Below are 24,864 nucleotides of genomic sequence, written 5' to 3'. Positions count from 1 at the left end.
TCTATGTTCAGGCGGAGCTGGGTTTATTGATTTCTGCCATGTGGAGACTGGAAGAGACAGCACTAGTGAATCTGACATCCCAAGTTTCCAAGACAGTACTTTAGATGTTAATCAGAGATACACAGGCTCCTGTTTAAACACTCTTCACGTTTACCAACGCAGTCGATGTTCTTGGAATTCCTCATGCTCCATGGTGAACTGCTGTGTTGTAAAGCCATCCAGGAAGGCATTGCACATATGAGTAATGATTGCTAAATCAACCAACAATGCTCACACATATACTTGATGTTTCTCAAACATCAATCTTTTAAAAGCAGGATCAAGATTATTTTGATCCCAAGCCTCTCAAGCCAAGTGCTTACAGATCCCAACATCCCAATCAATGACATCATCCTAATTATGAGTCTGTTTCTTACCGCTTACTCAATGCATCGCAGGCATAAATATTTTGGGATGGTGCTTGTAAGAGATATTAATGTTTCTAAGGTAACCAAAGGATTATAAACTCTGTATATCCATGTAAACAGTCTCGTAAAATCTATTTACTGTTTAGTGAAGTACAACTCTGCATTCCATAATTTCAAAATGAGATATATATCATCAACCAATACATCTTTAATTCAATAATGAGGCATGAAGAAATGAAACTGACAAAGTGCCAAATTATGCAGCCATTTATATTAATCAGTCAGAGTATGAACTGTACAACTAGAGGGCCAAGCAGAAAATTAAAGATAGAACAAAGTCTTTCGTTTTATATTGCATTAGTCCCAGGTGCACTAGCCTGTATCTTAAAAATCTATCAGTTATTGATCAAACAATGTCAGGAATTCTAAATTGGCTGTACTCCAATAAGAGTCCTGTCTTCTCATAACAAGAGTTCCATACCACTCCTACTACCACATGTCTCAGAATCACTGTCCCATGCTTACCAGTCTTGTGACAATCACCATGGAAATTGCTCTTCTGGGCTGTGACACAAGTTTCTCCTTTGCTTGGGACTACGTTTGTTACTTACAACACCAATTGTGCTTGAGCACGGCCATTTTTGATTTGCTGTTCTTTCTTATTAATGGTTTATTGGTCAGTCACACACTTGCGCGATGCATTCAACTTGTTTTGGCAGCTTACCATTGCCGCAAAGGGCATTGTACAATTTATTGTCCAAAAAGTATTGGTTTAGGTGACCTTGTGCTATTCTTTGGCCTGACATACTGATCAAGTGAACAGTGAGCTCATGAGCACTACCATTATGCTAATCATATTTTCTTTTAGAATTGTAGTAATAGTAATCCAAACTTCAGCACAGAAAACAATTGTGTTCTTTCAATAACAATTTATGCATCTTGATCTTTATCTGCTGCTTTGGGTCATGCTGTTCAAATGTTTGCACTGCGGTTTTCCAAGATACCGTTTTCTCCCACAGTTCACAATGTTCATATCATTAGAAGCAATTCTGCTGAGTTGGGTTGACCTGTGGGCTATTTTCATTTTCTGATCTTGAGCTCTGATGCCAGCATAATTTTGCTTTTCACCAGGAACAAGCCATAACGTTGCACCTAATTTATAGCAGCTAATGAATAATAAATAACCATTGGGCCAAGTCTTCCTTTTGGCTCAGACAAACCTTATCTGCACACTTTTGCAGCTTGCAAACTGCACATCTAATCCATGTGCAACACCATAAACAAGTTTTGTCTTTTTATGCTGAGCAATTTGCTGTTTTTAAGCCATTGTGTCGTTTGTGAAGGGAGTGGGCACAGAGGCTGGAGTGTTAGAAATCCAGCTTCATTTACTTAGCAGAGTCTCCCAGCTCTGACTGGCTGAGATGTTGACCTAGGGGAAACAATGGAAAACTAAAAGGACTTAAGGCTTGAACAGATGTCCTTTGTTTGCAATAGAGGTGGCTTCAAGTGACATAAATGAGACACATTACAAGTTTGACAGATTATCTTAATATGGTTATTTGTGTAACTGTTTCCGAACTCAGGATTGTTAGCAAGTGCAGCCTACTCTTGGATGCATATTTTTAGTTCCAATATTTGTCCCTCTCTTAACATTACAAGAAACAAATTATGTAACCCTTATGACATTGCTGTTTGTTACAGTTTGTTGAGTGTCATGTGGCTACAGTACAATAGCGATCAAACTTCAAAAAACTACTTTGAGCAGAAAAGGTTTACCAGGATGCTGCCTGAATTAGAGGGTCCGAGCTAAAAAAACCTGAGTTGTTTTCCATTGAGCGGTGCAGGCTGAGAGGACACTTGATCGAAGTTTATAAAATTATGAGATGCATAGATAGAGTTGACAGTCAGAATTCTTTTCCTGGAGTTGAAATGTCTAATACTAGGGGGCATGCATTTAAGGTTAGAGCAGGCAAGTTCAAAGGAGACGTGAAGGGCAAGTATTTTACAAACAGAGTGGTAGCAGTCTGGTACACACTGCCAGTTGTGGTGATGGAGGCAGGTACAATGGGGGCATTTAAGGGATGTTTAGATAAGTACGTAAATATGCAAGTAATGGAAGGACAAGGACCAATGGCAGGCAGAAGGGATTAACTTCATTCGGCATCATGTTCGGCACAACTTATTGGGCTGAAGGGCCCGCTGCAGTGCCGTACACTTCTATGTTCTATGCTGTATGCTCTATGAATCCAATTAGGTTTCTTCGAGAATGGTAGAAAGGTTACAAAAAGACTTATATTTATGTATTGCTTTTTGCGATGTCAGGACGCCCCCAGGGTGCTTTACAACCGAGGAAGTACATTTGAACGATAGTAACTGCTGTAATGTAGGAACATTGTTGTGGAATTTAATGCCCTGCCCTGTGGTCGGTTTGGTGGCAGATGAGCATTTCATCAGGTGGGAAGGTGGTGACTGGGGAACTTTTTTACCTCCAGATTTAAGTCTGTGAAGAAAGGCTTGTGTCTACCATCAGTTGGTGCCCTTAAATGTTTAATAAATGCTCAAAACACAAAACAAGGTGCCGAATAAAATGGATTCAAAATTCAGTTAGAATGAATAGTATAAGTGACTGGAAAAGGTGGGAAGAATGAAGTCATTTATTAAACAGGGATTTTAAAAAGGACCAAATGAATTGAGAGTTAGACTGATTGAACAATTGGAATGGAAGAAAATTAGAGATATGGTGGGCAGTAATTTCATTGAAGTTCTGTGTAATCCATTATGGAATCAATAATAATTTCACAAGAAACTGAAAAAAACTTGTAAATGAAAATGAAGTCGAGGGCTTGTTGAACCAAATTGACTTTCCAGCACATATTTTTTGAGAAGAATTCATTGATGTAACTGCTGTTTTTAAAAATTTATGTTTTAAATTAGTAAGTTATTGAGGCTATTTATTTAATGAATAATCTGTAGTAAAATGCTTGCACAATGATTTTTTTCACATAAACGTGAATTCTGTCAGAAAGTAATTTACCTGCTAGCAAACATCTGCAGCTCTGAGAAAAATTAATTAGCACTAAGGTTACAACTTAAATTCAAGATTTATGAATTAAATTGTATACACTTAGGGCCCAACATAAGAAAAAATATAAATACTATAACAAAAACTATATGTAGTAGATACTACAGGGTAAATGTTTTCATTTTTTGGCAGTGTTTTTCTGAGTGCATTTCATGGTGTCAAGTCCACTTTGGCGCTTGTCAATCTCCTTCACTGGGAATTTGGTGTACATATCCACAGCACACTGAAGGTAGCAGGGCAGGTTATTTTTTATTCATTAATGGGAAGAGGCTGTCAGTGGCTAGCACTTATTGCCCAAAGGGCAGTTCATAGTCAACCACATTGCTGTGGGTCTGGAGTCACATGTAGGCCAGACCATGTAAGCATGGCAGTTTCCTTCCCTAAAGGACACTAGTGAAGCAGATGGGTTTTTCCCCCAACAATCAACAATGGATTTATGGTCATTATTAGATTCTTAACTCCAGATATTTTTATTGAACCCAAGTTCCACCATCTGCTGTGGCAGGATTTGAACCCGGTTCCTCAGAATGTTATTTGGGTCTCTGGATTAACAGTTCAGCGAATGTACCACTAGGCCATCACCTCCCCATGAGGTGGTTAAGAAGGCATATGGAATAATTGCCTTATTAGCCAAGATATAGAACACAAGATCACATGCTGTATAATATGCTGGTTGAGTCACAATTTGAGTACTGTGTGGAGTTCTGGTCACAACATTATAGGAAAGATATGATTGCACTTGAGAGAATGCAGAAGAGATTTAACAAGATGCTGCCTTGCCTGATGGGTTTGATTTATGAGGAAAGATTAGATAAGCTGAGGTTGTTTTCTTTGGAGCAGTGAGGGTTGAGAGCGACGAGATAGAGGTGTATAAGATTATGAGGAGCGCTGATAGGATGAATCAGAGGCATTTTTTTCCATTAGTAAAGGGGTCAACAAATAAGGAGCATGGATTTAAGCTAAGAGGTAGAAGGTTGAAAGGAGAGTTGAGGGAAATATATTTCACTCCAAGGCAAGTCTGGAACAACAATGCATACCCCGTTTCTATGGATATTTGTATCCAGCATTTTGCAAGGGTCACTGGATTTGAAATGTTAACTCTGTTTTCTCTCTACAGATGTGGTCAGACCTGCTAAGTTTCTCCAGCAACTTCTGTTTTTGTTTCAGAATCCCAGTATTCGCCGTTCCTTGTTTTATTATTAGGATACCTCTCCAATGTATTGGTAGAACACTTCGGAGCACAGACTTTCATTTCATTGTAGGGCACACCAGTAACTAGCAATGAAAGGCTGGATCAAGGACACCTAGTGTGCAGATTCAGATATCCAGCTCACAGATTGGAGCAGGCAGCCTTCCAGGGCTGATCACTTGCTCAATTTTGATTACTTAATGCGTACTGGCGTGTACACAGCATCCTTGCCTTACTTTACCATGATGTACCACACTCATTAGAACACTTCAGCCTCAGCCTGCTATTAGTATTGCTGAATTGATGTGGCCTTTTCTGTAGACACACAGATGAGCTGCTTGTTAGTAGGTGCTGGGTTCAGGGTTCGAGGGAAACATGTTTCTGTATGGCATACAGAAAGGTCAATCTAACACCTAGAGCATATGCAAGCTCCCTGCTTGGTAAAAACAGCACATTTCAAATGACCATGTTGGAAAGTGGTGGGGCTCTGTTCTCAGTCCAGCCAAAGAATGTTAGCTGTTGCTTAGGGAGTCCTGGCAGTGTCAATCACAGACACAGTGTGCACTCACTGAAGAGGCATGGTCAGAAGAGATGCCCAACTACAGCACAGAGAATAGAGAAGGTCAGTCCTGTAGGGCTATCACAAGACATCTGTGAGTTGCATACCATCTATTAGGAAGCTGACAAAGAGTTTGGTCTTTCATCTCTAGGCGCTTGTTTGTTGAAGCTTAAGCTGACAAGTGGCAGGTGACGTTCATGGCGCACAAATGCCAGGCTATGGCCATGTCCAATAAGAGTCATCCCTTGACATTCAATTGTGTTACCATCACTGAATCCCACACTACATATATACGGGGTTACCATTGACCAGACACTTGACTGCACTTGTCATATAAACACTGTAGCTATAACAGCATGTCAGAGGCTCAGAATACTGCAGCAAATAACTCGTCTTCCAACTTCCTAAAGTCTGTTCACCATCTACCAGGCACAAGTCAGAAAAGTGCTGGAAGACTCTCCACTTGCCTGGGATGGGTGCAGTTCCAACAATGCTCAAGAAACTTGACACTCTCAAGGACAAAGCAGCCCACTTGCTTGGCACCATATCGTCAAGCATCCCTTCATCACTGATGCTCAATTGCAGCAGCGTGTACATTCTACAAGATGTGCTGCAGAAATTTGCTGAAGATTCTTGGGCAGCACCTTCTAAAGCCATGACCACTTCCAGCTTGAGGGACAAGGACAGCAGATACATGGGAACACCACCATTTGCAAGTTCTCCTTCAAGCCACTCACTATCCTGACTTGGAAACATATTGCAGTTCCTGCACTGTCTCTGGATCAAAATCCTGGAAGTTCCTCCCTAATGGCATTCTGATTCTGCCGAAAGTCCATGCAGCAATTCAAGGCAGCTCATCATCATCTTCTCAAAGCCAACTAGGAATGGGCAATAAATTTTGACCAGTCAGCATCGCCTATATCCCACAACAGTATTAAACAAGTACTTAGTCAGAGATTTGGGGTGAATACAGTCCTGGAGACACATCCTGGAGGTAATTGTTGAGAGAGATACAGGGAAGGTCTGTAAGAGTAACTGGGGGATCAATGCCAAAGGAGTAGGGGAGTCAAGGCTGATAGGGGAAGCAGAGGCACATGTAGATGTGGGGACAGGAAGGGAGACAGGAGTAAACTCAAGGCTGTATGGGAGTAAGTGGAACAACATCAGAAGGCATGGTCGGCTATGGGATAGTATTTATTGACAATGGTCACCACTGTGACCTCCATAGGGGGAACACAGAGGCCATTACATGTAGTATCACTGCTCAGAGGGCAGAGAGGACAGCTGAAGCAAAGATCAATGTAATCTGGGGATAAGTGGAATTGAGGTGTTGGGCACGGACATAGTGGCTCTGTATGGTATGGATGGTGTGGTGGTGGGATCTGACAACTGGGTGGAGCCTAGTTTGACATGTCCACCAATAGTTGTATTCCCTGCCATCACTCTAAAGATGAAATGCAACACCAGAATGTCTGGGACAATGCCTAGAGTTAATGATGAGTGAAAGAGTGGGATCCACACCTGCTGGACATGAGGACACAGAAGGCACAAATACGTGAAGCTTGCATTTGCAGGCTCTGGCTATATTACGTTCACAATAACTTCTTTACCAGTTTGCAATGCATGCAGAGTGAACATTTTTAGTGTTCAAATATTGGTCAAAGGCAAATTGTGCAATGCCATTGGTGCTTGCAGATCTAAAATTACCATCTCAGTGATGTAGAAGTTTGTCACTATGATGTAGAAAAAGATGCATGCTGGGCAAAAGCATCCCATTGGGCATGAAACTTCCACGTGTGCTATTAGATGAGAGGAAAATCATCAGCAATTCATCATATATCAAGTAAATAGCCACTACTGAATTCAATGCAATGTGGTAGAGTTGAGGTGGGTATGAGATAGAGGGAAAACATTGTTCCCTTTTTGATGTAACATGTTGGTCATTCAGCCAGTCTGATAACTTCTGCAAGTTGGTGCACATGCTGTGACCAGAGAATGGGTTTGCACATGAGGGAATGTCAACTGTACCGACCATGTGGCATGGGCAGTGAGGCTTCGTTAATACTGTGCCATTACACTGCTAGTGAGGGGCAACACCAAATGACTGGTGCCTGTCTGGGTGCACAAAGGCCTTTTAAAGATGACGTGGGTGCAAGGTTTGCCAGTTGTTCAGCGGATTTCGGCTGAATGGCAATTTGTTCCAGTAAATGACATATGATAAGGTGGGTCTAAAATCAGATAATAGGCTCTCCAAAGGGGTGAGGTTGTTAATTAAAGAGGTGAGTTTGGTAATATACACTGAGAAATCTCACTAGGTCTACTGGCAGCAAGCCTTCCGACATCCTTGTAGATGTCAAGTGTGAAGTGGCCAGAACTGCGTGTAGTTCCCCAGCCAGAGCTTAATCAATGTTTTATAGAGTGGCTTATGTTAGCCTTGGCTAACAGAATATCTCATATGCCTTTTCAACTACGGTATCAACTGACTTGCTACTGCAGAGATCTGTGGACAAATGCACCAAGATACTGTACACGTTTCATTATCTTATCAATTAATGTTTATAACGTTGTCTAGTTTATTCTCATTTCCCTCTCATTGAACTCTATTTGTCAATTTTCTGCCCATTTTACCACTCTATTGATGTCTTCCTTCTGTCTATGGCATTTATTGCACACAGATATTCTGACAAAAACATTTACAAAATCGAGGCTTATGAGAAGATGATAATTTAATAGCATCAGCCATGATATGTGCAGCATTGAAAAAGTTTCATTCTAAATAAAAGTGCAAGTTCACAATACATTGGATATGGAGCCTGCTGCAGTGTAAAATTATTCTGACAGCCAAGATTAAGTTCAAATGGAGCAAAAACAGAAGTTTCTGGAAAAGCTCCACAGGTCTGGTAGCATCCGTGAGGAATAAAATCAGAGTTAACCTTTCGGGTCCGGTGACCCTTCCTCAAAATAGGTTCAAACAGAGTCAGTAGAGAAATTCTTTCTGGAATCTAGCTTGATTGATAACTCCCCCTGTGGCTTCATCACCCTGAAGTGGACAGGGAACAGTCCTGTAACTCGCTCACCTTACCCCACACAGTCAGATATACCTAGGTTTACAACTATTACGTTAAACTTGAAAATGGAAATATTTTTCATTCTATTTATTAGGCAGGAGGCATATTCATTTATGCCTCCTGCCCAAACTGGTTAGTGAACTCATTTCTCAAATGCTCTCTATTTTGAATCAATTATAGATTTTAATATGATTTTGCCAAATTACGGACAGCCATTTTTCATTAATGACTTTTTTTTTGTTTCCTAGATCGACCATCATGTAGGATTATGAAGTAATGTCTGTAGTAGCTGCTAGCAAATTAGAAAGTCTTTCATTGCAACTGAAAGCTGCACAATGGAATGACTTACATAATTTTTTGTGTTGAACTGCTGATGACTGAATTCAGAAAGCAGATTACTGACATAACAATTGATCTCTAACAATGGGATTAAATTGAGCTGTTCAGGAAGCTGTGAAAAATCTTCATATCATTTCAGAGAATTTAATTGTCAAAGCTTTGACTTATTAAGGAATTGACAAAAAAAATTAATTTCATAACAATATCATTCAAAATAACTTGTAGGAATTCCTTATCTTAATATTTCAAATCATGCATTGTATAAAAATTAATACAAGTTAGGCAAAACTATTTTTCTTGTTTAAAATATAAAAATAATTTAAATAGATTCTGCAGTTTTTCATTTCCTCTAAATATCATTTTCACAGCAATTATACTGAATCATTAGATGTGTTTGGTGAAATCACCTGAAATAACTGGTCTACGTGAGAGTTGGAGTCCCAACAATGTACTTTCATGCATGATCTCAAGCAATGACAAGCCATTTTCTTCAAGGGAAGGCGGGGCTTAAAAGAACTGGCAGGACCATAAATATGAGGGTCCACTGTGGTGAAAGTGGGAAATCAGCCAGCTCAGTCAGAGAACCTTAAACAAGGTTGCTGCATTGTGTTACTGCTGAACAAGCTTCTTCCTGTCATTCCTGCTGCAGGCAAAGAGAAGTTTACTGAGGCGCTGCTCCACAAGGTTAGGTCTGCACACACAACCACTGCTGAGCAGAAATACTGGTATACTGTGTTGTGCCATAGGATAACATGAATACCCTGGTGACTGGCTTGCTACTCTCAGTTCTGACTCTGAGGCTTCAGCAACTCGTGGATGCATGTACCTGCCTTCCAGTTCACCCACAAACAGCATTTTGTAACTCTGATATAGGTAAGTGAAATGCTTTAGCTATTTCTACATTTGCTCGAGTATAACTAATATTTTTAAATGGAAATTTTGAAGGCTTTTGAAATTAAACAAAAAGAATCAATTTGCTTCAGGAAAACAGGAAGCATACTAAGTATTGGAGAAGGCGTCCACTCGAATTCAAATGCCACTTTCTCGAGCTTGATTCTGATTTCAATAACAGGAAATATAATCTCTTTAATATATAGCTTTAAAAATGTTTAAAACACAAATCTATTAAATATTCTAAAGTAACAGTTTTCAACTTGTCAATGGCTCTCTGCCAAACACTAAGATTAAATGTAAAAATAAAAACAAAATTTGCATTTCTTTGGGAAAGACAATTCTCTCTGCATACTGATTAATTGTCCTTAATATTCAGATAGCAAGATGCATGTGAAAATTTAAAAATCCCTTTGGATTATCTTTGGATAATTCTACCTATAATTTGTATTTTGTGAAGCAACTTTGTTATTCTCTTGTATACCAAAGTTTATAAAGACTGTTTAAATAGTGGCCGATCTGATGTGGTAATGACTGGGAACCCCTGGGTTGGTAAGCAATCAGGAGAAAAAGCCGTTAAGCTATTTTTCTCCAATTTGAATTGATATTGTTGCAGTGAAACAAAGGCTGTTGAATAACCTCAAACACAAATCGAATCATAACTGTTATGTAGATCAGAAACACTCAGTGGTGTAAAAATCAATATTTAACAACATGTCTAATACTCTTAGTTGGGTGAATTGCTTACTCAGAGTTTGCAATGAATACAGAGAATTCAGTCAATGCTTAATTCTGGGAGACCACCACAACTTTCACATTTTCTGTCTTTTCTTTATGCTTACAAGCAGCAGAATTGATTAAGCCTGGGCCAAGCACCTTTTACTGTCCATTTTCTTTGAAGTGATTAGTAGTGTGGCACTCAGGGACAGCTTAACAATGTAGCTTTTATTCCATGAGCCTGTCCCTTCAATAGATTTCAGCCAGCACACAGCATGCCAAACTAGACTAAAGCTGCATATAAACTGACAGCTGAAAGATTCTTTGGCATTTTGACGTCTGACAATAGTATTTGTCTAAATTGTAGTGCCACAGCACAGATAAAAAGCTCAGACTCAAAAATGGTTTTATGTAAGCATTCAGACAAGTTATACCAACCATAAGAATCAACATAAATACACACTTTGTATTCAATGATTTGTTTTTCATTTGATAAAGTGTCCATTAATGTTAATTTACAACATTCTTTACTGTAACTGAGTCTGAGCCTGTTTTGAGATAGCTTTAGGGTTTTGTTTTAACACACTATCTTTTCAGTTTGCTTAACAAAGCTATCCTCTGAACACACTTCGACATAATAGAATTTTTTGGGCTCCTCTTTGGGAACCTTAGCAAAGGAATGGAAATAGTCCCAAATCTTGCAAGAGACAGAAAAGATTTTTCCATAGCCCAGGATAAGATTGATAAATGCAGCCCCTTTTGAACATAAGAAAATGAAAAAAAAATCTGTAATGTTTTATCTTAAAGATGGCAACCCAATTTGCAGAGGACAGGTTTTTATTTAAATCCTCATTTTTCCTTTGGGCCAACAAAACTGCCTTGTTTTACTCAGTCTCTTTTTCTAATGCAAGTAATTAGATTCTCAGGGCAAAAGTTTGCTTCCTCCAAATCCAAACGTCTGCATTCATGAATTTAACAAAGTCACCCTATGAGAATGAAGACATCTTATGAGGTTATGTACAATGTTGTTGCCTTTGCATCAGATATCCCTTGTGTGAATACAGATCAAAATATTGAAACTGGTTATCCAAAGGGACTGCCTTCTTACATTTAAAAGATGCTTCATATGTTTGTGTGAGGTACCAATTGATGTTCTTAGTGGCTAAACTCAGAAAAATTCTCATTTTAAATTTCATTTTGGAGCTATGGCATTTGATGTTTGCTTCGAAAGGGAGTTCTTTAATTAATTTGCCATCGGACCATGAGTACCACAATCATTCGAAAACCTCTGGTGTCTTTGCTAGAAATTTGGACAAACATTACATTGAAGTGTGAGATTGAAACAGGTAGCAGCTAAGACAAAATGCACAACGACTTTCATTAAAACCACTATTTTACTAATAGTGGCCCCATTACCAGCTGTAAATGATTTTTTGCATTCATGAATATTTAAATACAAATGTCATGGCAAGTTAACTCTTGTAGATAAGGTTCCACAGTATCAGCAGTCTGATGGAATTGTATTTACTGAGTTTTAAAATTATTTAACAAGTACAATTTCTTCCAGTGCTAATTCCAGCAAGAGACCTATCACTACTTGCCGTGCCTGTTTAACACTTCATGCATCTAGAGCTACGATCTCGCATGCCAGCCTTCATCATGGCATGAGAGCAGAACATTCAGCTTCAGATTCAAGAGTCAACAGATGTGAAGCTGGAAGAGGACAGCAGGTCAGACAGCATCCGAGGAGCAGGAAAGTCAACATTTTGGGCCAAAACCCTTCTTCAGGACTGGGGAGGGGGAGGGGAGCCCAGAGAAAATAGAGGGAGGGGGGTGCAGCTTGGGCAAGGGTAGATGGGATGGTGATAGATGGCTGCAGGTAGGAGGTTATTGTGATTGGTCAGTGGGAAGGGTGGAACAAATAGATGCGGAGAAAGATGGACAGGTTAGTTAGGTCAGGTGAGGGGTGGCCCTGGGATAAGTGGGGGATGAACAGGTTTTGAAGCTGGTGAAGTCAATATGGAGGCCATTGGGCTGTTAGCTCCCAAAGTGAAACATCAGGTGTAGTTCCTCCAGTTTACGTTTGGCCTCACTTTGACAGTGGAGGAGGCCACGGATGGGCATGTCACCAGAGGAGTAAGGGCAGGAGTTAAAATGGATGGCAACCATGAGGTCGGGTTGGTTAGTGTGTGCAGAGTGCAGATGCTCTGCAAACTGGCCCCTGAGATTGGATTTCAACTCCCTGATATAGAAGTGACCACATCGAGCATAACGGGTACAGTAGATCAGGTTGGATGGAGTGCAGGTGAATCTCTGCCAGATCTGGAACAATTGTTTGGGGCCATTGGATGGAGGTGAGAAGAGAGGTGGAGGGGCAGGAGTTGCGCCTCCTGTGATTGCAGGGAAAGGTACCAGGTGTAGTGGAGAAATTGGTGGGGAGTGTGGAGCTGATGAGGGAGTCATGGAACGAATGGCCCTTGTGGAAAGCGGACAGGGGTGGGAAAGGAAACATCTCTTTGGCGATGGGGTCTGATTGTAGGTGGCGGAAATGTCAGAGGATGATGCGTTGTATTCAGAGATTGGTTAGGTTGTACGTTAGGGCTAGGGGGACTCTATCCTTACATCTGTTGGGGGTAGGGAGTTTGAGAGCAGCAATGCAGGAAATGGACAGGATGTGGTTGAGGGCATCCGTAATTACAGAGGAGGGGAAATTCCAGTCCCTAAAGTAGAAGGATAACTGGGAAGTCCTGGAGTAAAACACCTCATCCTGGGAGTAGATGCTGCGGAGGCAGAGGAACTGAGAGTATGGGATCGCATTTTTACAGGAGGGTGGGTGAAAGGAGGTGCAGTCAAGATAGTTGTGGGAGTCAGTGGGTTTGAAATGGATGTCAGTGATCAGTTGGTTTGCAGAGATGGAAACGGAGAGGTCCAGAAAGGGGAGGGAGGTGTCAGAAATGGTCTGGTGAATTTGGGCTGGTGTGGAAGGTGTTGGTGAAGTTGATGAACTGCTCAAACTCCTCACAGGAACATGAGGCAGCACTAATTTCATTATCAATACAGCAGAGAAAGAGGTGAGGAGTAGCATCAGTGTAGTTTGTGGAAGAGGGACTGTTCCACGAATCCGACAAAGAGGCAGGCATAACTCAGGCCTTTGTGGGTGCCCATGGCCACCCCTTTGGTTTGCAGGAAGTGGGAGGAGTCAATTGTTGAGGGTGTGGACCAGTTCTGCCAAGCGAATGAGATTTTCAGTGGAGGAAGGCTGGCTCGCCTATGGGAGAGGAAGAAGTGGAAGACTTTTAGGCTTTCTGTATGGGGAATACCGGTGTAAAGGGACTGTACATTCATGGTGAAGATGAGGTGTTGGTGGCAGGGGGAATTGAAATTTTTGGAAAAGGTGGAGGACGTGGCTTGTGTCACAAATGTAGGTAGGGAGTTTCTGGACCAAAGGAGAACGTACAGAGTCAAGGTAGGAGGAGATGAGCTCAGTGCAGCAAGAGCAGGCAGAAACAATGGGTCAACCGGTGCAGTCAGGTTTATGGATTCTGGGAAGGAGACAGAAATGAATGGTGCAGGGTCAGGGAACTGTCAGGCTGGAGGCTGTGGATGGGAGATCTCCCAAAGTGATGAGGTTGTTGATGGTCTGGGAAATGATAGCTTGGCGATCAGAGCTGCGGTCATATTTGAGGGGACGGTAGAAGGAGGTGTCAGTGAACTAGCGTCTGGCCTCAGTGATGTTGAGGTTCGTTCTGCTTTGTGTGCTGCCTTGTGCTCCTGTAGAGAGCTCGAGCAGTTCATCAACTTTGCCAACACCTTCCACCCTGCCCTAAAATTCCATTGGACCATTCCTGACACCTCCCTCCCCTTCCTGGATCTCTTCGTCTCCACCTCCGAAAAGTGACTCAGCACTGATGTCCATTTCAAACCTACTGACTCCCACAATTACACCTTCTCTCACCCACACTCCTGTAAGAATGCTATTTCATACACTCAACTCCTCTGTCTCCACTTCATCTGATCCTGGGTTGAGGCATTTTATTCCTGGACTTCTCAGCTATCTTCCTACTTTCAGGATCAGAGTTTCCCCTCCTCTGTAATTAAGAATGCCTTCAACTGCATCTCTTCCATTTCTTGCAGTTCTGCTCTCAAACCTCCTGCCCCCAACAACAATAATGTTACAGCTTCCCCCTAGTCCTCACGTACCTGCCCACCAACCCCAAATCCAACACACCATCTTTCCGACATTTCCACCAACTACAATCAGACCCACCAACGCAAAGATATTTCCTTCCCTGCCTGTGTCCACTTTCCTCAGAGGCCATTCATTTCGTGACTCCCTTGTCAGCTCCACACTCCCCACCAACCGCTCTACCATACCTGGTTCCTTTCCCTGTAGCCTCAGGAAGTACTACACTTGTCCCTGTGTTTCCCCTCTCACCTCTGTCCGAGGTTCCGACCAATCCTTCCAAATCCAAAAGGGAGTCACATGACCTTCATCCAACCTGATGTATTGTATCTCTTGCTCCTGATGTGGTCGCTTCTATTTTGGGGAGTTCAAATGCAGACTTAGGGATTGGTTTGTGGAGCATCTGTGCTCTGCATGCACCAACCAATCCAACCTTCCAGTTGCCATCCATTTTAACTCCCCCTAAACACTGGTAATATGTCCAAACCTTGGACTCCCCCACTGTCAAAATGAGGTCAATCGTAAATTGGAGGAACAACACTTGCTATTTTGCCTTGGAGGTTTACAGCCCAATGGCCTCAATATTGACTTCACCAGCTTCACAATCCTTCCACCCACAGACTTTTCCCATTTCCAGTGCACCCACCCCCCCTTGCATCCCTGACCGGAACAAACCTGTCCATCTTCCAACTCACCTATTCCTCTACCTTTCCCCCTGACCAGTCACAATAACCCCCTAACTGCAGCCACCTATCACCATTCCACCTGCACTTGCCCCAGCCTCACCCCACCTCTATTTACTTCTGGGCTCCCCTCCCCCTCCCCAGGTTCTGGCCTGAAACATTGACTTTTCTGCTCCTTGGATGCTGTCTGACCTGCTGTGCTTTTCCAGCTTCACATCTATTAACTCTGGCCTCCAACATATGCAGTCCTTACTGTTTCCAAGTTTCAGATTCAATCCTTAATGAAAGACCAAAGAAGAAAACACCCATACCAACTACACTGGGCAGCATCAATTACATTCCAAACAGACACAAGCCTTACACAGGGCTATTTCAGCTAAAAACTGGTTAAGACCTCCACCCACCTCCAAAAGAAGTTGATATTACAGACAGAGAATCAGATTTTTTTCAACATATTTTCACTTCAGTGCCTCAGAAGATTCAGGCTTTCATGTCAGGTCACTGCTGACATCTGCAGCCTCCTGGAACAGGGCCTCCTTTCCAATGGAAGAATCTTAGAAAATGCTCAAGAAACTGAGCAGGTTTAGCAGCATGTGTGGAGACAGAAGCAGAATTAACACTTCGAGTCCAGTACGATTTTTCTTCAGAACATCATGACTTCTTCATTCAAACTAGAATTAAAATGTTACATTTGTTTCTCTCTCCACAGATGCTGCCAGACTTGCTGAGCTTCTTCAGCATTCCCTGTGTCTGTTTCAGATTTCCATTTCCACAAGTTTTGCTCCTTTCTCATGGAGCATGCGACAATCTGTGTATAATCAGCAAGTGGCAAATCTTTCCTTCACCTTTTTTTCAGAGCTGCACTCTGTGCAGATTTTGAATTGTTTTGCATTTGTCACTTAGCTGTGGTGCTGGACTTCAGGAATACATCCGCAGATTATTTCGGATCATAACTTTAAAGACATGGGTTAATCAAAATAAATCCACTGGTAGACCTAACTGGCAAGCTTTCAGATTTAATTTGCAGGATTTGAACTGCAATGTAAATATATCCTTTTGGTTTTAAAAGGTAAAGTTAGGCTAATTGTTCTCAGCTAATTGTTCAAAAAATGTCTGAAAATCTGAATTCTGAGTTCACATCATAACGGAACCCAATGCCAATCAACCTTAGCTTTCAATATATTTACAATTTGCCTTTCAAAGCTGAAACAAACTCAAATGAATCATTCAAGTTCATGAAACTGTCCGACAAAATTCATTATTTACAAGAAGAAAAGCAAAGTGTTTGGGAAAAAGACTACTGTTCTTCATTGCTAAACAAATATTGATCTGTATTATACGCACTGACCCTATTAGTCCAGTAAGCAAACCTAATCAAAATCGTAGAATCCCTACAGTGTGGAAACAGGCCCTTTGGCCCAACAAGTCCACACCAAACCTCAGTGCATCCCTCCCAGACCCATTCCTCTATAAACCACTAATTTACACATCCCTGAACACTACAGGCAATTTAACATGGCCAATCCACCTAACCTACATATCTTTGGACTAAGGAACGAAACTAGAGCACCCAGAGGAAACCCACACATGCACTGGGAGAATGTGCAAACTCCACACAGACAGACGCCCAAGGCCGGAATTGAACCTGGGTCCCTGGTGCTGTGAGGCAGCACTGCTCACCACTATGCCACTGTGCGGCCTGAAATCTGTTTTCTGTAATGTGCTTCAACTGTAGCATTAATCCAATAGCTATGCACCATGATTCACATGATTTCTGATGTTTACAAATATTTTAAAAATTATATTAATAAATAGACGTCAAAACAAGTGCAAATTATTGTTTAAATACTCAATTTTTCTGTTTAATACTTAATTCTTGATGCTTCAAAACAGCTATGAACCATTACTGGATAGAATTTGGATATTGTTATGTCCATTGTAAGTGCATAATATAGATGCAATGAGGTCCAATTTCAGGGATCAATGTCCTACATTCCAAATTGACTGAAAATGCCCTGCTATTTTTCAGGCATCCTTGCCAGCTGCCCACAATCAGTATCAGATCATATGTAAATGAGGGACCTAATGCCTTTTATGTCCCCTGAAAATAGGGCAGCAAGTGAACTTCAGTAGCAGAAGGAACAGTTACTGACTAAGATAAATTTATTAACCTTCCCATGGAGCCAGGAAAAGCAGGAGGGATCTTCTTGGATCCACAGCATTACTGTTAGCACAACCTGCTCCTATCCTGCTGTTCTATAGCATCCATCATTGACCTGTGGCTGCTGCCAGTGTGATGCAGTATATGGTCTGAAATTACTTGGTGCAAAAGGGTCAGCTGCCTGTGGAAATTAAAAGACACCTACAGTTCATGCACGCTGAACTTGACACTGGATTCAGCTGAGCCTCAGGCCTCAGCTTTAGGCAAATACAGGCTGCTGAGTGCTAATACTGGGCCTGGCAACAGCCCCTGCGGCTCAGTGTTGGTACAGAGTTAAAATGATGTGTTCATACCATCAGATTTAGCAACAAACATTCTGATTGAAGACTGCATGCTAAAGTTTCTGGTGCCAATGTTAAATGGATACTGATGGAATTGACAGTTTAATCTGTCAGTCAAAAATAATGAGTTACAGACGTAGAGATTTCTTTTTCTTTTATATATATATTACATTCAAGAAAAAATATTACAAATTGATTTTTTTTATAGAGGATAGATTTGATTATTGACTCAGGATAAATGGGTAAGTTTGAACAGGTTATTGATGTCTGCAATGAAAGTCAAATACAAATAATGATACACATTATTACAATTCATAGACCCTAGGCATTGAGTCTCCAGTAAACAATGTAACCTTAACAACTTAATACTCCTATAGTATGGAACTCTCAGGGGACTGCACCAGAATAGCAAAACAGACCAGCACTGCAATGGTTTAATAAAAGTTAAAAACTATTAATACTTCTATTAATAAAAAGATCCAAGACAAGACCATCCTTCTAATTGTACTCCACAACCACTGGAGATTTAAATGAGCAACTTTTGTACATCTTGTATAGGGAAAAAGATATTTAAACACAAATGATACTGTCCAAGTTTGTAATGCGAAATTAATCCAAATTAGTGTTCGTAACATACTGGTGCCAAAACTTTACGTTTCTTTCTCTCATGTCATGTCAGAGACCAGCAATCCAAGGTATTCAGAATTGTCTGTGTGATGTATAGCTTTATACAATATAGTGTGTCAACTCACTATGCTACCCAGAAACAATGCCAAAAGCAACAAAAAACAATTCATACAAAAGGAACGAATCCAGGACACATCTTTCATAGTCAGGAATTAAATAGTCCAACATTTTAACAAGATTAAATTATGAAGAAATAACCTTCCCTAACTCTTTGGGGAAACAAATTATATAAAATGAAAGGCTCAAGATGGAAATTTGTGAATGAGATTTCCAACACTGTGAAACATCATTGGCACATTTATCATTGTTACAATCCTGACACAGATGTGCATATCTAACAAAAAAATGCTATTGACCTTTTAAAACAGAACAGGATTAACTATTCAGCCCCTTGTGCCTTCAGTTAGATGTTAGCTGATCTGAATCTTAGCTTCATTTACCTGCCAGGGTTATATATTCCTTGGTACCCGTGTCTAACAAAAGCCCTTCAATGCAAAAGCAAGATATTTGAAGTGTTGAATAGAAACAGAAATACTCAGCAATTTGGACAGTATCTGCAAAGAAAAACAGAGTTATTGGGCAGAATCCTGTGGAGGCAATGAGGGTCTTGGCCTCTGGCTGGAGAGGTGACAAAATCCTTGTGTCGTCTCTGTTTGGGAAAGTCCACCACATCTTGTACCATTCAGGCATTAGACAGGCCAACAGCAGCCTTTCCCCGGGATGAAAGTTCCAGGTGGGCACAGATCCTGCCCTCTAAGAGGTGCCAGTCAATCAGAGGTGGGCAGGTCTTCTGTAGCACCACTGGGAAGGCGATGGATCCTGTCAGTACGACATGTACCTAAGGACTCAAATTACTGAAGAACCCATGTATAGGTGATAACTTTCTCAATCCTTTTTCGAATCAAGATGTTACATTTGCTATTTTCCAATCCATTGGGACACAGGTACTGCCAGTTAACTTGCCATGTAGAAGGGCACAATAAGACTCATAGAATCCCTCATGTGGCAGGTTTAGCACAATATCGTGGGCCGAAGGGCCTGTATTGTGCTGTACTGTTCTATGTTCTACGTTCTATGTTCTATGTGGAAGTTGGCCATTAGGTCCATTGGGTCCACACCGACCCTCTGAAGAGTATCCCACCCAGACCCACTCCAGCCCTGTAACCATTTCCATGGCTAATCCACCTAGCCTGCACATCTTTGGACTGTGGGAGGAAACCTATGCAGACATGAGGAGAATGTGCAAACCCCACACAGACAGTAGCCTGAAGGTAGAGTCAAACCTGGATCCCTATCACTGTGAAGCAGATGTGCTAGCTACTGTGCCACCCTAAGATCACTTACTGTTGAATGTAGATAACATTTAATCAGAAATGAGAAAAATTAGAGATGTGACAGATATTAAGCAGGTACAGAGGCAGGAAATAAGGAGAGGGGAGGAAAGAACAAATGTAATCATAACTTAATTTTTTTAGCCCTGGTATCCCCCTGCCAAAGTGCATTGTACACTCTTCAAGGCCAGTGTCTTCTTTTGGAGATCTAACGCCCAGGTCTGAATGCAATACTCCAGATGTGAAAAAAAGTTAAACTTACACTGTAATATAACATTGACCCTTTAATATTCCAGTCCTCTTAATATGTAAAGTAACTCCACAGAGACTGGTATCCCATTACCAATTCACCCGTTATTTCTATGTGCATAATACATGAACTCTGACCAGTTAGCTCAGAGTCAATCCCTAGAATAAAGAGAATCTCTGAATTTTCTGTTTATATCTGTGAGCCAGGGCTCCCTGATTGGCCCAGGTTAGAAACTTCAATTATGGAACTCATATTCTATGGATCCACCTGTCCTTTATTCTAATCACTCCAAGATGAAAGGCTACCAATCCATCAGGCTTTTAAATTACATTATGTACCATTCCATTAGCTTATAGCAATTCTTGTACAAGGTCCAAAAATTTATCTGCTCTTCCACAATCTTAGCTTTCATCATTTTGATTTACCTAGTGTTTAAACTCAATGACTTCACACTTCTCCACATGATACAATATAATTTTTCAATTTGCTTAACTTTTCAAAGACCCCTTTTCAGGTTTCTGATCCCATCTGCAATACTTACTGTACCACCTAACTAAGTATTAGCAGAATAGATCTCTATTTTCATCTAAAGCATTAATAAATACAACAGAGAGTTGAAGCTTGAGTACCAATCCCTGGATGCATCGCTCAGCTGTACGCCATCAAAGGGGTTACTTATCATTATCCCTAACCTCACTCTTACCAACTAACTAATACCTTGCCAATGTCAAAAACATTCTTTCAACTCCAATCGCTTCCATTTGTGTTATCAATCTTGGTTTTGGAACTTTACCAAATGCCTCTGGAAGTCTATATGAATAGCAACCAAAGTCATTCCTTTATCTATTATGTTGGCTACACTCTCACAAAAATCAAGTCAGCTAATTTGATATGGATCACTTTTACAAATCCACATATGCTTACTCTCTTCAGTTCATATTTCATATTTGGTCACCTTGCCTCTATTGACAGATTTTATAAATTTAAAAAATGAGGTATTGTTAAACACCTGTTAGATCTCTGAGCTAACCATATCTGCAAACATGGATGATTGAAACAAACACGGAGAATGCTGGAGAGAATTAGCAAGTCTGGTATCTGTGGAAGCAAAACAGAGTTAACATTTCGAGTCAGGTATGACTGTTCTTCAGAACTTTCCTTCAGAGTCTTAGACTTGAAATGTCAACTCCATTTCTTTCTCACAGATACTTCTAAACTTGCTGAGTTTCTTCTGTGCTCTCTGTGTTTGTATCAGCATCTGCGGTATTTTGCTTTTATTATTTGCACAGAATATTGAATACTGCAGGACAGGACCTCAATATCCAGTTCCTAATGAAAGGAGTTTATACCAACAGCCAATTTTCACACTCATTCTGGTCAACATTATAGTGGAATACAGCAAATTTTCAGAATTTTGAAAATTAAATTGCACCATGGAAATGCTTTCAACAATTTGAACTGTTTTTGCAAAACACCTTTAGTAACTTTAATTTATCTTTACCAGCTTTCAAACCAAGTACACTGTACAAATTGCTGCTACTCCTGGCTAACTTTAGTTCCTTAAGGAATGGATACAAGGAGAAAGTATCTTGGAAACATCAGTTTTCCTCCATCAGTTAACAAGTGAAGTTCTCAATTAATGTCGAATGGGCTGGGTTATTGATGCATTGGACGATGATAAGTCACCTGTCAATTTTGCATACAGTATTTTTGTCGTAAGATTTTACAATAACTTGAACATTATAGCCATTTTGGGTACTATTACAGTCTGAATCCTTCAGGATATAGCAAGTACATTAACTCCCTTTTTTGAACAGGCAGTGGCAGCTGATAAAATGGTTTTTAAGAGTAATGAACCCAAGTTTAATTAAACCAATGAGCTTACAGCGGAATCCAAAGCATTTTCCTGTTTTATGCAGTTTATGATTTCCTATGCCCCATGAGATCTGAACTTATATCAATATTCCATCTGTCTGTGTATTAGAACTGAGGCTAGTAACAGCTGTACCTCCCCCATGAACTATAATTTTGTGGTGTACTAACCTGTCATAGATAATAATGTATTCATTCTAACACAGTTCCAGCAACAGTGGGACAGAGCTTAGGCAATCTAGTCTATGTATGTGAACAATTTTCACACAAAATTTACAAAGCATGTCCTGCTTCACTATGGTTTGTGCTCTGTACTATGTTGTTTGTCATTGTCTTTTCTCTAGTCATTTTTTGTAGAATAACATAGGCAAAATCTGAAATATATCCAATGTCCAGTTTGATAGTAGCGTATTTAAACAGTTTCCTGAATAGGTAAGCTAACATACTGGACTGACATACTGGTTTCATTTGTAATCATTTTGTAAGCAGTGGTTTTCTTCCTCCAGAGTTTAAAACTAGGATTTTCACAGCGACTTTGTGAGGACGCTCTGAGGACCTTCAGGCAGGTTTTTTTTAAAGATTAGATTCCCTCCAGTGTGGAAACAGGCCCTTCGGCCCAACAAGTCCACACAGCCCCATGCAGCATCCCACCCAGACCCATCCCCCTATAACCCACACACACCCCTGAACACTATGGGCAATTTAGCATGGCCAATCCACCTCATCAGCACATCTTTGCACTGTGGGAGGAAACCGGAGCACCCAGAGGAAACCCACACAGACACGAGGAGAATGTGCAAACTCCACACAGACAGTTACCTGAGGCTGGAATCGAACCCGGGTACCTGGTGCTGTGAGGCTGCAGTGCTAACCACTGAGCCACCTCTGGATCTGGAAGTCCCAACCATGTTTTCAATGAATGAGAACATAGAACACATGGTTAGTAAGTTTACAGACACCAAAATCGGTGGTATAGTAAGGCAGTTATCTAAGATTACAAAGTGATCTTGATCAATTGGGTCAATGGGCTGAGGGCTGGCGGACGGAGTTTAATATGGATAAATGTGAGCTATTGTGTTTTAGTAACAGAAACAAGGACAGGACTTGCACAATTATTAATGGTAGTGTTGTAGAACAAAGAGACCAAGGGATTCAGGCATGTAATTCTTAGAAATTTGCGACACAGGTAGACAGGGTGGTAAAAAAGACATTCAACATGCTTGCCTTCATTGCTCAGAGCTCGGAGTACAGGAATTGGAACATTATGTTGAGGTTGTACAGAATGTTGGTGGGGCCTCCTCTGGAGCACTGTGTGCAGTCTGGTCATCATGTTATATGAAGGATATTATTAAAGTGGAAAGGGTTCAGAAAAGATTTACCAGGATGTTGCCAGGAATGGATGGTTTGTGATATAAAAACAGATTGGAAAAGCCAGGAATTTTTCACTGGAGAGTAGAAGCTTGAAAGGTGACCTCATTGAGGTTTATAAAATCATGAGATGTATAAATAAGATGAATGACAAAGGTTTTTTCCCCAAAGGCAAGGAAATTCAAAACTGGGGGGCATATTTTTAAGGTGAGAGGAGAAAGACATTTATAAGACATGAGGGGCAACTTTTGTTTTACAGAGGGAGTAGTTTGTGCGTGGAATGTATCGCCAGAAACACTAGTGGATGTGGATACAGTTACAACATTTAAAAGATATTTGGAAATATTTATGAATAGGGAAGGTTTGGAGGGATGTGGGCCAAGCACAGGCAAGTGGGACTAGTTTAGTTTGGGAACATAATTGGCAAGGACTGATTTGACCAAAGGGTCTGTTTCCATATGGTACGTCTCTATGACTCGATGACTCGAAATTACATTTTTCTGGTAGGGGAAATGGATTGGGATGTGACTTACAGTAGGGATACCTGAACTCAACATGGCCTTTTGAACTCAGTGCTAATTTCAAATAGACACTACTTTTTCTTTAAGCTATTTGTAAATGCAGGTGTATAAGTTCTGTTGCACTATCCAAGATGTGAAGTTAAAGCCCCTAGTTTACTGATTTTTTTAAAGGCCTTAAGGTGTCAGCGAGAGGTTAAAAATGACTAAGTTGTGAAGTTATTTAAAATCTCAGCCCTTTAAAACAAATTAAAAATAGGCTGCCTGTGTCAGTGAGAATTGAAATAAAAATCTGATCCAGCAGTTAGATCAGATGATTCTTGACAATACACCAAAGGTTATCATTACATTATTTCCAACACTTAGCTCTGAATAATAGTCACACGACTCAAAACGTTAAATCTACATTCTCTGCACAGATGCTGCACAACCTTCTTGGTTTCTCCAGAAATTTCTTTTGTTGTTGTTTTAACCATTTGTTTATAAAAGGAATGAGATACTTAAGTGGATATAAACATTTTGAACAAAAACAAAAGTTGCTGGTAAAGCTCAGCAGGTCTGGCAGCATCCATGAAGGAAACATCAGAGTTAAAGTTTCAGGGCCGGTGACCCTTTCTCAGACCCTTCTGTTTGGAAAGGGATAGGTCAGTCCAGGGAGGACGGACAAGTCAAGGGGGCAGGGGCTTTTAAACAGTCTGTCTTGGTATTCAGCTGAACCTGCAGCCATGTCTGAACTATGCTCACTCCAACATGCACCTCACCCTTGCCTACCACAGATTGGGTGAGTTTCTTCTGAGGCAGGTGCAGTGAACTGGAAAGTTTCACAAATCCTGCTCCCCGATGGGGGAATGAGAATCTGGGCCCAGGTCGCTGCGGCTAATGTTTTGTCGCTTTAATCTTTGATATTTTTTGAATAGTTTCGAAAAGAGATGCTTAGTATTGGAGGGACAAAGAGACAAGCTGAAGCCATGATACAATCCTCTTGCTCATATACAGACATTCACCACCAATAAAACTCATTTCCATCAATGTTCCCATCTTTTAAATTGCACAATGAGATTAATCACTGGTTCAAGTGGAGCATGTCAGAGACAGGAGATGTGATGTGCAAGAGATTGTGCCCTCCCTGGGGCAGGTATGGAGGTAAAGGATAGGACCCTACAACCTTCCTGACTCCATTCCAATTCAGTCAGTGACAGGAAAAGGCCTCCCAATGTC

The 24,864-nt window shown here is 40.8% G+C and overlaps 2 protein-coding genes across 2 annotated transcripts in view; one reads left to right on the top strand and one right to left on the bottom strand.

Moving 5' to 3' along the window:
- syn2b (synapsin IIb) overlaps positions 1-24,864 on the bottom strand; it is a 363,486-nt gene that overhangs the window by 77,852 nt on the left and 260,770 nt on the right. The gene's annotated exons all lie outside the window — the stretch shown is intronic.
- The window catches only part of LOC125460200 (metalloproteinase inhibitor 3-like), a 29,259-nt gene continuing 13,571 nt past the window's right edge, over positions 9,177-24,864 (top strand). Inside the window, exon 1 of the mRNA XM_048547348.2 lies at positions 9,177-9,517. Coding sequence (XP_048403305.1) covers positions 9,397-9,517 — 121 coding nt within the window. The 5' untranslated portion in view covers positions 9,177-9,396. The remainder of the gene's footprint in view (positions 9,518-24,864) is intronic.

The sequence above is a fragment of the Stegostoma tigrinum genome, chromosome 11 (assembly GCF_030684315.1).
Source record: "Stegostoma tigrinum isolate sSteTig4 chromosome 11, sSteTig4.hap1, whole genome shotgun sequence".
NCBI lineage: Eukaryota > Metazoa > Chordata > Chondrichthyes > Orectolobiformes > Stegostomatidae > Stegostoma > Stegostoma tigrinum.
Note: the sequence above shows the minus strand (reverse complement) of the source record. Positions and strands in the feature narration are given on the sequence as shown.